The sequence below is a fragment of the Neoarius graeffei genome, chromosome 12 (assembly GCF_027579695.1).
Source record: "Neoarius graeffei isolate fNeoGra1 chromosome 12, fNeoGra1.pri, whole genome shotgun sequence".
Taxonomy (NCBI): Eukaryota; Metazoa; Chordata; class Actinopteri; order Siluriformes; family Ariidae; genus Neoarius; species Neoarius graeffei.
Genome location: NC_083580.1, coordinates 6,798,504 through 6,814,085, shown reverse-complemented (window position 1 = coordinate 6,814,085; position 15,582 = coordinate 6,798,504). Strand labels below are relative to the sequence as shown.

The window sequence follows — 15,582 nt, the reverse complement described above, 5'->3', positions numbered from 1 at the left end:
TGTCAAAAAATCTCATCTCATCTCATCTCATTATCTGTAGCCGCTTTATCCTTCTACAGGGTCACAGGCAAGCTGGAGCCTATCCCAGCTGACTACGGGCGAAAGGCGGGGTACACCCTGGACAAGTCGCCAGGTCATCACAGGGCTGACACATAGACACAGACAACCATTCACACTCACATTCACACCTACGGTCAATTTAGAGTCACCAGTTAACCTAACCTGCATGTCTTTGGACTGTGGGGGAAACCGGAGCACCCGGAGGAAACCCACGCGGACACGGGGAGAACATGCAAACTCCACACAGAAAGGCCCTCGCCGGCCCCGGGGCTCGAACCCAGGACCTTCTTGCTGTGAGGCGACAGCGCTAACCACTACACCACCGTGCCGCCTGTGTCAAAAAATGATCTGGAAAAACTTGTACATGCCTTCATCTCTAGTAGGGTTGATTACTGCAATGGCCTTTTCACAGGCCTGCCAAAAAAGACCATCAAACGACTTCAGCTGGTTCAAAATGCAGCGGCTAGGGTTCTCATACGAACAAAAAGAACAGAGCACATTACTCCAATTCTAAGGTCCCTTCACTGGCTTCCAGTAAGCTACAGAATTGACTTTAAAGCATTGCTGCTGGTGTACAAATCTCTAAATGGTACAGGGCCCAATTACCTCTCTGATATGTTGCAGCGGCCTAACCCAATCAGATCAAAACAGAAAAATTTACTATTAAAACCAGTTGTTAAAACAAAGTGTGGTGAAGCAGCTTTTAGCTACTATGCAGTCCAGCTATGGAACCAACTGCCAGAGGACATTAAAAATGCTCCTGCTGTTGGCAGTTTTAAATCTAGCTTAAAGGCCAAGCTGTTTTCACATGCTTTCTGTTAAATAATTATTATTGTCTTCTTTTTTTTAATAATTTTTACTTTCTCTGCATGTTTTAAATTTACTTTAATTTTAACTTTATTCTATTTTATTCTTTATTCTATTCTGCTGGTTTCTTTTTTTTTTCTCCTCCTATTTCTACTTCATTTTATTTTATTTCTACTATTGTTTAATTCTTATTATTTTCTTTTAATTCTTTTAATTGTTTTAGAATAAAAATACAATTATTTTATGTAATTTTATTTCTCTATTGTTTGCTGTTTTTGTTTTTACTTCTGTAAAGCACATTGAACTGCCATTGTGTATGAAATGTGCTATATAAATAAACTTGCCTTGCCTATGAGCTGATAGCCTAGTAGTAGAGTAGCCAATCAGAGCGTGTTAGTGCTCATATCCAGTGAATGTGGATAGAATAAAAATCAACCAATACCATGTACCGAGAGGCACCATTAATTATGGAGTCTCTTCGATGACTGGCATAGTACAGGTCCCCCCCCCCAGGACTGCGCTCTTCACAAAATAGTACGATGCCAGTCACCTCAGAGAATCTATAATTACTGGTGCCTCTCAGTGCATGGTACATTTGATTAATATACTGACCCTTGATGTTCTTTACAGAGGTGGACAAAGTACCCAAGTTTATTACTTAAGTCGAAGTACAGATCCCACTGGCTAAATGTTACTCTGATACAAGTGAAAGTTGTCCAGTCAAATTTTTACTGAAGTACTTGCTTTTAAAAATACTTAAGTACTAAAAGTACATTTTCTGTCAGCACATTGTTGTACTGTTGACACAACGCTTACAATACCGAATGCCTCTGAAGCAACCGACTGGGTTTACTGACGAGCTTGTAGAACCTGTCGAGCTGAAACTCCACCTGACATGCTAGCAAAATCTTTTCAAACTCGAAGTCATATTGGGTAGCTAACGTTACTAGAAAAGAAAGATGTCTACATTCTGTTTATTTGGCAAGATTGTGTTAAAACACATTTCTGAAAGGACTTCAGATAAGTTAACGTTATTCATGTTAGCGTAACTCTGTTTTTACATGCTAGCTAACGGTGTCCAAGTTAACTAGTTATGTGTTAACAAGGCTACAGCAACTTGGCGGGCAAATCCATAGAAAGTCATGTGACTCACCAGACTGCATAGCTATTGCAACATTATCGCTAGGTCTAAAAGCACAGACAGCTTCATTACAAGCTTTCTCTTGGGGAAAAAAAACGTTTACAGACCTCAATATGCTTCCGCAGGTCGGACAGCGAGTTTTCGTAGGCCGTAATGTGGTTCGTTTTAGGCAAACATTTAAAACAAAACAAATCTTTAATCCTTTCAGAAAACTGAAACATGGGTTTTATGGGCATGAGTGCGTGCATTCTCCAGAAGAACCGCCTCCTTCTGTTCTGCCATCAACCAATCGAGTTCAAATAATACTGCTGAGAAATTGAACTTGATTTTATACAGTCTATGGACGTGACGTGATCCTAGTGATTACTGATCGGCCGTCTCAGTGTCCCCTGTGGAAAAAATCAATCGTTTTAGAAAAGAAAACAAAAACCATCCACTTTCAAAGCTGCTTCATAGTAACGAGTAACGAGGACCTTGATAGAAATGTAGTGGAGTGAAAAGTACGATATTTTTGTCTTTCAAATGTAGTGAAGTTAAAGTCATAAGTTTCCAAAAAAAATAATACTCAAGTAAAGTACAGATACTCAAAAAGTGTACTTAAGTACAGTACTCAAGTAAATGTACTTCGTTACTGTCCACCTCTGGTTATTTAGTAGCAAAGTGCATTGAATTAAGTGTGTGTGTGTGTGTGTGTGCGCATGTCAGTTGACTGGGCCATGGAGAAGCCTGTGGGTGAGGTTTGGTTATGATCCCCGTAAGCACCCAGAGGCCAAAATCTACCAGGTTCTGGACTTCAGAATCCGCTGTGGGATGAGACATGGTGAGGAGGACCAACACTGGGTCTATTGACCCTTCCCACTCACGTGACCTTCGTAAATGCGACCGCCATTTTGGGCATGAAGTGGACTTCGGTTCGAATCGGTTTGAATGTGAGGAAGACGACAAACGAAAAACATAAAAGAAAAAGGAGCGAGATACAGAAAACACCTTCACTATCCAGCGACGTAGGGCATTTACAGGGCGAGCAGAGGGAGAGGTATTTGCAAAAATTGAGGTTAGCAGGCTTAGAGAACGACACATTAGCAACGCCGTACAGAAATAACGGTTTATGGCACAGACCCTTTCGGTTCTCGCTCATCCAGCTGCTACAATGACTGCTTAGACTGCAACAATAATACCTAACACACATTTAAGTATCCGTCGTAAAGACGTGAAACTTGTCGAGTGACGAGTGTGTTCATTGATAAGCTAACACAGTCTAAGGTGGGGTTTACATTAGACCGTATCAGCGGATCATCAGATTAACGTTTTTAAAAACGATTAGCGTGCACACAGCAACGCCAATACACGATTCGCGTGCACACAGCAACGCCAATACACGGATACGCTAATCACATGACTAATTCAGCACGTAAGTTGAAATGTGTCAGTGCGGCTCATTGCTTCCTCCTCAGTGGCTGCGCTCCAAATCACTCCGCCCTGAACAGCGAGTGCCCTCTGGAGGGTGCGCACTCCGGCCCTGCGCAGCTCACAGAGCGCGTGAGTGAAGTGCACGAGCAGTGATTCGGGACTGAGCCGCTGTGCGCAAGTCACTTACCACTTGCAAGTGGGAGGATGGCAATCCTAAAGACAATCATAACTACACAATGGGCAGTATTTGCATCAGTATTTGCAGTATTTTCATACTTTTATACTCTTTTTAATGAAAGGTGATACAAGGCGGAAGCCCGCGCTGTTTTTCAGCAGTCGCGTCACATGACCAACGCCAGCGAATCAGGAAGGTGGATGTCACAGTGACGTTGTCCAATGACGACGCCAGCTAGAGCTCAGCACAGCGTATCCGCGTATTCTCAATGTTTACACAGCACCGGACCAGACACGATCTAGATTGAATACGTGGACCCTGGTGGATTCCCGTTTCCCGGCGTTTCCAGGCGTTTTAATGTAAACGGACAGTGCATCCGCGAAGAAAACGAGACAGATACGGTCTAATGTAAACTTGGCCTAAAAGTAGACATACCATCACACTGCCCTGGCGCTGTGTACAGTTTACCTTCTATGGTTTGTGCACTCACTATTTGCCATTACTTTCTCCAACCGTTGTTACAGATTACAGGGAACGGCCTGGATTTAAGAGACAAATACATGTTCCTCTTGTTTTGAACACTTATTTGTAGGACATTACCTCTGATCTGTCCTACAGTCTACCAACAGCAAAGGAACACAATGTTAGCTAATGTCGTTAGCTAATAGCTACTACAGAAGAACAAAGAGGTTACAATGGTTTATTTTAACCTATTTGGTTACACACTCGCCGCCACAAAATGTTAACAGCAATGTAATGCCTTTTCTGGCTAATTTTATTCATCTTACCTCCAACAAAGTGGTCACTACACAAGCGCTGGTATGCCGAGGGCTGCCAATCTTTCCTGTTAATGGCCGCTATCCATCTTCTCCGTCGGTCAGCATCTGTCGGGATCCGATAAAATGATAAATCTTGCCTTGTGTGTTGATGGTTACTACATCCAGGTGCACAACAATATAATGGCATGATGGAAGTCTTGCTGAAAGTAAAAACTTTCTTTGATGGCTATATTCCTTTCGATGCTTCGCCGTCGTTCCTCGTTGTTGGCTGTGGTAGACTACTGGTAGTTCATGTCCAAAATGGCAGCCGCATTTGTCGTGACGTCACGTGGGAAGGGTCCATAAAGCCTGAATTCAGTGTGACTGGATTTACAATCTATCAGTTCTAACAGTTCATTCTAAACATATTTAAAAAGAAAAAGAAGAATCGATTATGATGAATCAATCTGACAAACGCACTGCTTTCAGTACCATGACCTTTACTTTGTCTTAGTTTATTCAAAACATAATGTGTAATTATAGTATTGCTTTGTTTTTCCATCTCTCTCTCTCCCCCTCCCTCCATCATGTTCCATAGGACATAGCTTCAATGATATACCAGTAAAGGCTAAAAGAAGTGCCTACCAGTATGCTCTTCCAACTACAGTCAACAAGGCAGGTGAGGGAGTTCTTTCGACAGTATTCATTCGTAGATCCTGCTGTTCCTGTGAGGCTTAAAAGGTGCGGAGATGTTTCTGGGCCATTGTTTTTGTCATTTATTAGGGATCCTTGCTAACAATGCTCGCTGTTTGTCCATTACTTTTTTTTTAACTGAAGCGTTGTTTAAATGACTGACTAACAACTGCTCGGGCTTTACAGTGCATCCTACTATACTTTGTCGTATACACTACCGTTCAAAAGTTTGGGGTCACTTTGAAATGTCCTTATTTTTGAAAGAAAAGCACTGTTCTTTTCAATGAAGATCACTTTAAACTAATGAGAAACACACTATACATTGCTAATGTGGTAAATGACTATTCTCGCTGCAAATGTCTGGTTTTTGGTGCAATATCTACATAGGTGTATAGACCTCTTGCAGTCACGTGACCGAATCCCGGCTGGAATGTAAACAGCCGCCATCTTGTCGGTCAACAACACAGCTGAATATTGTTGCACTCGTGTACAAAATGGATCAATTTCAACTGACGGACTACACGGCTCATTTTTCTAATGAACAGATAACTAGATATATGTCTAAAATAAACGACCTACAGATTAGTGACCCTTATCGATTACCGGACGTAGTTTTCACGACCGTGTCAGTGGATATTGAACTGCCAGAGGTGGAATACCCAGATGTGTATAATTGCCTCATTAACTTTCCCTCGCTGTTCAGTCGTGAAGCACTGCGTGCTTATAAATCTCTGGACAGTTATCTTTACAGAAATTCAGGATTTGTCAGCCCCCCTCAGATGTGGCATCTTGTAAACAAGAAAATAACAATCCTCATTGGACGGGTAAGTCACTTAAGTATTGAGTACTAGTACTGATACCACATGGATATACTGGAATAAATACATGGCGAACCTGAGATGAAATGGTCACTGCACAGGCGCCAGTGATCGTTCTTTCCAGTCGGTACCCATGTCTTGTTGTTGTTTGGATCGGCCCGGCTGATAGCAGCAATCCATTTTGCACGCCTGTCAGGGTCCCGTGGCAGCCTATGAAACTTTCTTCCTGATTTCTGACCTCTCCTGTTGTGGCATTTATATGCCATACAACTCTCCGGCATTGTGGCACGGTAATATTTGCAGATTTGGGCGAAAAACAACGAAAGTCAGTGTCGGTAAATTGCGATGGTGGAAATATGACGTTTGACCGACAAGATGGCGTCTGTTTACAATCTGGATCGGCTGTGACGTCACATGCAAGTGGACTATAGAGGCCCATTTCCAGCAACTCTCACTCCAGTGTTCTAATGGTACAATGTGTTTGCTCATTGCCTCAGAAGGCTAATGGATGATTAGAAAACCCTTGTACAATCATGTTAGCACAGCTGAAAACAGTTGAGCTCTTTAGAGAAGCTATAAAACTGACCTTCCTTTGAGCAGATTGAGTTTCTGGAGCATCACATTTGTGGGGTCGATTAAATGCTCAAAATGGCCAGAAAAATGTCTTGACTATATCTTCTATTCATTTTGCAACTTATGGTGGTAAATAAAAGTGTGACTTTTCATGGAAAACACAAAATTGTCTGGGTGACCCCAAACTTTTGAACGGTAGTGTACGCCAAGTAACAAAAGGCACAGGATCACTGAAAACCGAACAGATGAACTCTCCTGTCTGTCCACTGTTGCGTCAGATTCTTTCTGGAGTGGAATCTGATGTGTTATTTTGCTACTGTAACCCATTTGCTGTAAGATTGGGCATTTTGAAATGCTTTTCTGTTCACCGTGGTTGTAAAGAGTGGTTATTTGCATTACTGGAGCATTCCTGGAAGCTTGAACCACTGTGGTTATATGTGAAAATCCAGGAGATCGGCAGTTTCTGAAAAACCAGCCCATGGCGCACCAATAATCATGCAAAGGTCAAAGTGACTTTGATCACATATTTCCCCGTTCTGATGTTTGGCGTAAATGTTAACTGAACCTCTTGACTTGTATCTGCATGATTTTTATGCATTGTTGTTGGCTGATTGGATAATTGCACGAATGAGCAGGTGTACGGATGTTTCTATGAAAGTGGATGGTCTGTATTATGGAATGCATATTATATCATTGCTTGTTTGTTATCTGCTGACTCTTTCGATTAATTCTTTCTGTACTTTTAGCTCCTCAGGGAGCTAGTGTGAAGGACATCGCCCAGGACGGTTCATCAAGCTCCTTCTCCCCTTCATCAAAATACATTCTTAAGGTAAAAACAAAAGATATGAAGCAGTGTTTCTGTTACCACCCCAACATTGACTCAGTTCCTATTAGAGCATTTAATGAAGTGTTATTTAACAGTTATTCCACGAAATCGAGTCGTACATGAGCTGATAGCGGACGAGGCACATAGCACCGAGTTGGCTTTAAGCCATGTATGACGAGATTGAGTGGAATAACTGTTTTATTCTATCCACATTCACTGGATTTTAAGAAACGGAGCATTTTTATATTTTTTTTGCAAATTCAATAAATAAAAACTTTATACAAAACGTCTGACAAAATCATTTCCACTTAGAATGTAAATAAACTGGCAAAATGACAGTAGCAATTTGTGAAAAATGCTATAATAATAATAATTCTTGAAAAAAAAAAAAGATGTATTCTTACCATCAAATACTTTCGTTCCATATTTTATTGCTTTTTGGGGGGCTTTGTTTTCGAGTAGAGTTTTTATTTCGTCCTCGGTTGGTTCAGCAACACGCTCCGCCATTTTGATTTTCTCTACTCATGGTGTATGAGCTGATATCCTAGTAGTAGAGTAGCCAATCAGAGTGCATGATTGCTCATATCCAGTGAATGTCTCATCTCATTATCTCTAGCCGCTTTATCCTGTTCTACAGGGTCGCAGGCAAGCTGGAGCCTGTCCCAGCTGACTATGGGCGAAAGGCAGGGTACACCCTGGACAAGTCGCCAGGTCATCACAGGGCTGACACATAGACACAGACAACCATTCACACTCACATTCACACCTACGCTCAATTTAGAGTCACCAGTTAACCTAACCTGCATGTCTTTGGACTGTGGGGGAAACCGGAGCACCCGGAGGAAACCCACGCAAACACGGGGAGAACATGCAAACTCCGCACAGAAAGGCCCTCGCCGGCCCCAGGGCTCGAACCCGGACCTTCTTGCTGTGAGGCGACAGCGCTAACCACTACACCACCGTGCCGCCCTCCAGTGAATGTGGATAGAATAATTACTCTTATACCACAGCAGTTGGCAACAATTAATTTTTTAAATCAAATAATTACACATCGTATCTTTTGTCTGTGTATAGGTACGTTTAATATCGGAGAACATCCACAAGACAAGTTCCTGTTATCACTGACATTACAGCAGCTACAGACATTCGTTCCATCACCAGCTTCTCTTTTTTTCCTCTTTCTTGAAATTGACAAGACAAAAAAAAATATGCAGCTTATGTTCAAGAAAGTACACATTCTTACTTAAATGTAAAGTTACAGCTTTATCTCTTGGAGACACTGCCCAAAAGTAATAAATCGATGTGTCTTTGATTAACAGTTTAAAAAAAAAAGAGATGTGGAGCGGTTGCCAAACTGTGTCCCTTTTATAAGCTGTTACTACAGAAATTGTATTAAAACAAGGGCATTTGTGTGTGTGTGTGTGTGTGTGTGTGTGTGTATATATATAAATTTTTTTTTTTTTTTTTAAATTTGATACATTCTGATGGGGGCGGCACGGTGGTGTAGTGGTTAGCACTGTCGCCTCACAGCAAGAAGGTTCTGGGTTTGAGCCCAGCGGCCGGCGAGGGCCTTTCTGTGCGGAGTTTGCATGTTCTCCCCGTGTCCGCGTGGGTTTCCTCTGGGTGCTCCGGTTTCCCCCACAGTCCAAAGACATGCAGGTTAGGTTAACTGGTGACTCTAAATTGAGCGTAGGTGTGAATGTGAGTGTGAATGGTTGTCTGTGTCTATGTGTCAGCCCTGTGATGACCTGGCGACTTGTCCAGGGTGTACCCCGCCTTTCACCCGTAGTCAGCTGGGATAGGCTCCAGCTTGCCTGCGACCCTGTAGAACAGGATAAAGCGGCTACAGATAATGAGATGAGATGAGACAAGACATTCTGATGAATCTGATTCAACAGTTCAATAGTATATTGTATGTTGCTTTGCTTTATACATCGCAGCAGCTACTAGATGGCAAAAAAAACAGGAATTAATGACATATAGTGACCTTATAACATCTGTTTCATCTGTTATTGCAGGATTCAGTTTACATATTCCGTGAGGGAATGTTGCCACCCTACAGACAGATGTTTTACCAGCTGTGCGATCTGGATGTAGAGAAGTAAGGCCCTGAATCATGTTCATTTAAATCAGCGAGAAAATACTTTATGCTAAATATGTACAGTTTTACAGAAAATGCCTAAACTCGGGTTTAGATTCCGATACAATACGTCTTACATTCAATACACTTGCCTGCATGTCTAGTGACTGTTTCTTCATGATTAACCCCTGTCAGAATTAAAAGCATCATCCATAAGAATGACGGGAAGGAGGAAGTGTGTGACGAGCGTGACGGCTGGTGTTTGCCGCGGACTCCAGACGAGCTCAGAAACATCATCTCCTCCATGATCACGCAGGTGGCACGAGCTAAAAGACCTTGTAAGTACTTGGTGGACACAGCTGTTGCAGCTGGATTAGGGATAACGCCACTATCTGTATCTGTTTAGCGCTCCAGATATTTCTTTGGATTTAATCCTGAAGTGGGTCTGGACAGTTCATTAACCTCAGCTACATCACTCGAGCTACATCACTCGAGTCTCAACTAGAGATGTGTCCAGGACTGTCCTTTTAAATTCCTATCGTATAGTTAAAGTCGAACACATTTATTTGGTTCTATTAGGCAAAATATAAAGAAAATAGTAGCCTAATTTAAACCACCACTAGCCTGACCAGGCGGACGCTAGGGATGAATTAATGGTCACTTTCGTTGTCTTTTTTTTTTTTTTTTTGTCCAGCTGGCCTCATATCTGGCCTGAAGTAAAGCAGAAACCTCTTGGTCATGTGACTTGTTTTGCCTTGCCTTCTTTAAAAAAAAAAAAGTTTGTGCCCCTTATATTTGTATCTGTATTCATATCTTTCTAGAATAAAATAGATAAATGTAAGATAAATAATAAAATGAATACTTTTTTTTCTTTTTCAATTCTGCTACACATTTGTTTTAACCTTCACAACAATGGCACCATTAGGTTAGTTGAATATTGACTGGCATTTAGGATCCAGAAGACACACCTGCATGTTTTCCAGCGTGGTCTGAATATCTGAGACACCCTTATCATTCGGCGGCTTGCATTAGTTACATAATAATTTGACACCGCAGTCTGAGTTTCTGCTTATTCCTCAATGAAATTGCAGCTGCTTTTAAAATAAGTTTGGAGACCAAATGTGCAGTGGATGTCGCCACGGCTGAATTTGGGAAAGCAGCTAAAAAATGAAGTGTTTTTGATTATTTTTTGGTTTTGGTCCAGATTGAGTTTTTTTTTTTTTTTTTCCCCCTGCCAGGAATGTACAGTACTGTGCAAAAGTATTGGGTACATGCAAAGAAATGCTGTAGAGCAAAAAATAGCTTAAAAATAATGAAATGAAATGTTTCAACATTAAAAAAAAATCAATATAACAAAGTCAATATTTGGTCTGAGACGACCCTTTTTGCTTTAAAAAAAAAGTCTCAGGTCCAATGAGTGCAGTTTTATGCGGAAATGAGCTGTAGGTTTTACTGAGCATCTTACAGAACCAGACACAGTTCTTCTGGACACTTTGTCACACTTGCTTCTTAATTTTGCCCCCAAACCCAGTAGCCTTCATTATGTTTTCTTTTTTAATCTGAAAAGTACGGAGCCGTAGAGGGGACATGGTGAATAAAAAAATAACAAAGCGTGGGAACGACTTATAAGGCGTGTGCACGAGATATTAATGCGCGCGCACGAGTTATAACCCGTGCGCACGCTTTGCGTTAAGGCGTGCGCTCGGGTAGTTAAAAGTGAGGGGACGAGTTACAAATCGTTCCCTCGCTTTCATTAAGGCGTGTGCACGAGATATTAAATTGTTCCCTCGCTTTCATTAAGGCGTGAGCACGAGATATTAATACGTGCGCTCGAGTTATAAAGGCGTGCGCACGGGTTATTAAAAAGTGAGGGAACGTCTTAAAACGCGTTACCTCGGTTTATATCCAAGGCGTGGGAATGATATCCTATGTCGTTCCCTCGACTTATTAAAATATTCCCACAATGTCCTTGTTTTCGTTGATCTCGTTGCCTACACACACACACACACGTACACACAGGCTGTAGGTCACCATGGTAGCTCCGGAAATACTAGACGCTATTTTATTATATTTTAATACTGGACTCAGATACACAGAAATCCTCGATGCACTTGCATCCCAACATGGCTTTATTATCAGAGGTGTCAAGTAACGAAGTACAAATACTTCGTTACTTTACTTAAGTAGAAATTTTGGTACTTTCTACTTTACTGGAGTAATAATTTTCAACCTACTTTTTATCTCTACTCGTTACATTTTCAAGCATTTACTTTTACTTCGTTACGTTTATAATAGTCTCGTTACTTGCATTTCATTGCGCCAATCTTTATATTACTTATATTACTTTGTCCACCTAATAAACTGCCACTCAGGGCGCTCCAAGCACACAGCAATCAGAGCTCTGACTTCAACACCGTTAGTAAATTGCGGGCTCTCGTTCGTTTGTCAGGAGTGGAATCCCCACGACGCCCCCCCACGAACCATGCGGCATTCTCTTTTCTGAGTCAGGTTAAGTTTACAAACGCAGTTATGGTATCTTGGTGGGGGTTAGTGAGTAAAGTGACAGGTCTTAGCTTAGTAAACGTTATATTAGCTTGTAGTGTGTCGGCATTCCAGCGGCCGCCCTTTCTCTCCTCGCCTGTGTTCAGCCTCGCATTGCTGGAACACAAACATTCTGTTGACTTCTCTCGGTGAGCCAGTAACTAGTAGGGATGAGAAAGTGTTTTTCTTGCATTTTAACTGGAACCTGCTGCCTCTACTGCACGTCCCATATGAAAAAGAAAAAAACTGTAATTTTACAGTAGTGTTAGTGTAGTATTCATTCATTCATTCATTCATTCATAGCATTCAAATACTGTATTATTACTGCCGTTGAGACAGTGAATGCAATGCAACTTTGGACACAAAATGATTGCCAGCATACTGCAAAAATATTGCGTTATACAATATTTTGGACATTACAATGCTGCAATCTTTTCAAATAAATCGTATTACTTTAGTTGTTTTTTCCATCTGTGTGGATCAGTAGGATGGGGTGATGTGGTCGAGACATGTTTGTGTGTGTGTGTGTGTGTGTGTGTGTGTGTGTGTGTGTGTGTGTGTGTGTGTTTTAATATATACATTTTCAATAAAAATGTATTGATAACTTACTTCTGAGGTATGAAGTTTTACACCATTACAACACTTACAGACAACAAGTCATTATTACTTGTGCTCCATGAAACACATTTTAATGGGTCAGGAGAATGGACTGTATGTGGACTTCTAGGCTGCGCCTTTGTCCTTAATAGCATTTTTTCCTCTTTCATTACTTTTACTTTTGTACTTTAAAGTAGTTTAGAAATCAGTATACTTTTTACTTTTACTTGAGTAAAAAGCTTCAGCTGATACTTTTACTTCATGAAAAGTATTTCTAAACCATAGTATCTATACTTCTATTTGAGTAATAAATGGTAATACTTTTGACACCTCTGTTTATTATAAGTCTGAGACACCTCAAGAGAGTTCTGAGAGAGAATGGGCTTCGCCGTCGTAGTTTTTCTGACCTAGGAACGACTATAGATTTCATCATCAGCCAACTAAATAGCCCAGGTCGCCTCCACGGGTACCGCTGGATGCACGCAAAGTGCCTGGAACATGGCATTCAGGAAAAAACAGAGGATGTACGGATTATCCTTCAACTACTGGACCCAGAGAGTGTTGCGCTACGCCGTCGTCGTACACTTCAGCGCAGACAGTACTTTTCCAAAGGACCCAATTTCATTTGGCATGTCGATTCTTCTGACAAACTAAAACCGTTCGGAATCTGCATAAACGGATGCATAGACGGGTTTTCCCGTAGGATCGTCTGGCTGAAAGCCGCACACACAAGTAGTAACCCGCGAGTGATTGGCAGTTACTATGTGGATGCAGTGGAGAGGTTAGGTGGATGCCCGAGAATCGTACGAACTTTTTGGAACTGAGAATGTGACTGTGCGAGACATCCAGAAGTTCTTCAGCTCTCCGAAGAACTCGATCCAGTTTTCAGCCCCTTGTCTACGCAACTGGCCCCACCAAGATTCAATACGCTGATTTGCAGTGCTGGCCCCGGAGATGTAGTCCCCTGCCCTGTCGTCTTCTCCGTCACGCCTGAAGAACTTCTGGATGTCTCGCACAGTCACATTCTCAGTTCCAAAATCAGTTCGTACGATTCTCGGGCATCCACCTAACCTCTCCACTGCATCCACATAGTAACTGCCAATCACTCGCGGGTTACTACTTGTGTGTGCGGCTTTCAGCCAGACGATCCTACGGGAAAACCCGTCTATGCATCCGTTTATGCAGATTCCGAACGGTTTTAGTTTGTCAGAAGAATCGACATGCCAAATGAAATTGGGTCCTTTGGAAAAGTACTGTCTGCGCTGAAGTGTACGACGACGGCGTAGCGCAACACTCTCTGGGTCCAGTAGTTGAAGGATAATCCGTACATCCTCTGTTTTTTCCTGAATGCCATGTTCCAGGCACTTTGCGTGCATCCAGCGGTACCCGTGGAGGCGACCTGGGCTATCTATAGTCGTTCCTAGGTCAGAAAAACTACGACGGCGAAGCCCATTCTCTCTCAGAACTCTCTTGAGGTGTCTCAGACTTATAATAAAGCCATATTGGGATGCAAGTGCGTCGAGGATTTCTGTGTATCTGAGTCCAGTATTAAAATATAATAAAATAGCGTCTAGCATTTCCGGAGCTACCATGGTGACCTACAGCCTGTGTGTACGTGTGTGTGTGTAGGCAACGAGATCAACGAAAACAAGGATATTGTGGGAATATTTTAATAAGTCGAGGGAACGACATAGGATATCATTCCCACGCCTTGGATATAAACCGAGGGAACGCGTTTTAAGACGTTCCCTCACTTTTTAATAACCCGTGCGCACGCCTTTATAACTCGAGCGCACGTATTAATATCTCGTGCTCACGCCTTAATGAAAGCGAGGGAACGATTTGTAACTCGTCCCCTCACTTTTAACTACCCGAGCGCACGCCTTAACGCAAAGCGTGCGCACGGGTTATAACTCGTGCGCGCGCATTAATATCTCGTGCACACGCCTTATAAGTCGTTCCCACGCTTTGTTATTTTTTTATTCACCATGTCCCCTCTACGGCTCCGTAGAAAAGTGGTCATAAAATAGAAATCTATAACAAAGTTTGTATGAAAAAAAATAGGGGGCCTAAGACTTTTGCACAGAACTGTATGTTGACACGTGAACGTCGAGTTTAAGAAACTATTAACATATTTCACCAAAATGATGTCAATCTTTACAAAGATCATATTGGATGAGGAACCAGTTTAACAAATGCTGTCTAAATAAAAACACCAGAAACCGCACTAACTAAGTGCAAGTTAATCAAGTCGTTAGATAGCTGTGGGGCGCAGCAAAACAAACATAAGCCTGATCAAGTCAGTATCCAGCTGTCAAAATGTCTGCGATACTCCTGCACCATCGGATCATCATTATCCTTCTCATCAAAACAGAGAAGAGGTCTTGCACACTCTGTAAAGATGATGGTGGACAAAGTTTTTAAATATTTAAATGACCTGAAGAAAAGACAAGAAATTTAGCCAACAGAAGTTCGTTTATAAAGAAAAAAAAAGTTTGCTATAGAGGTTGCGTTTACACACACGCGCGCACACGCAGATATATATGCATACCAAAAAAATAAATAAATCAAATCAGTAATGTATGTAATTTGGTCAGGGGGTGCCCAAACTTTTGCATACAGCTGTACATATATACATGTACATAAATTGCCGGTTTTTGCAGCTCTGTCTTCCCCAAAGCTGAAGCCTGTCCGGGCTGGACGTAAAATCGAAGAGAGTGACGAGGACGAAGATGACGTTGACGAGGACGATGATGATGAAGATTACAAGCCTGATGGGAGTGAGAATGAAATGGAGACAGAAATGCTTGATTACATGTAAACTGTGGACTTTAAGTTGGCTGTTTTAATATGGAAAATGTATATTTTATAAAGGAAAATAAATGCCTTTTGCAAAATAATAATGTTCAAACGCTGATTGAGAAATGTAGACTGTTAGATTTACACATCATACTGAATGTTTTGTTACAATAATTAAAAAAAAAAAAAAAAACCTGACCTGAGCATTTTTAACGCGAGCCGATCGTCCTGGTTTATTTGTACTTCTGGAATGAAACATGAGCGATTAAAGCTGCAAAAATCAGTTTAGAAGCACAGCAGGTGT

At 41.6% G+C, this 15,582-nt stretch overlaps 1 protein-coding gene across 1 annotated transcript in view; it reads left to right on the top strand.

Annotated features, from left to right (window-relative positions):
• gtf3c5 (general transcription factor IIIC, polypeptide 5) overlaps positions 1-15,382 on the top strand; it is a 28,114-nt gene extending 12,732 nt beyond the window's left edge. The window contains exons 6-11 of the mRNA XM_060935426.1: positions 2,714-2,828; positions 4,950-5,030; positions 7,182-7,264; positions 9,280-9,362; positions 9,537-9,679; positions 15,143-15,382. Of these exons, the coding sequence (XP_060791409.1) occupies positions 2,714-2,828; positions 4,950-5,030; positions 7,182-7,264; positions 9,280-9,362; positions 9,537-9,679; positions 15,143-15,300 (663 nt within the window). The 3' untranslated portion in view covers positions 15,301-15,382. The remainder of the gene's footprint in view (positions 1-2,713; positions 2,829-4,949; positions 5,031-7,181; positions 7,265-9,279; positions 9,363-9,536; positions 9,680-15,142) is intronic.
• Positions 15,383-15,582: the final 200 nt, after the last annotated feature.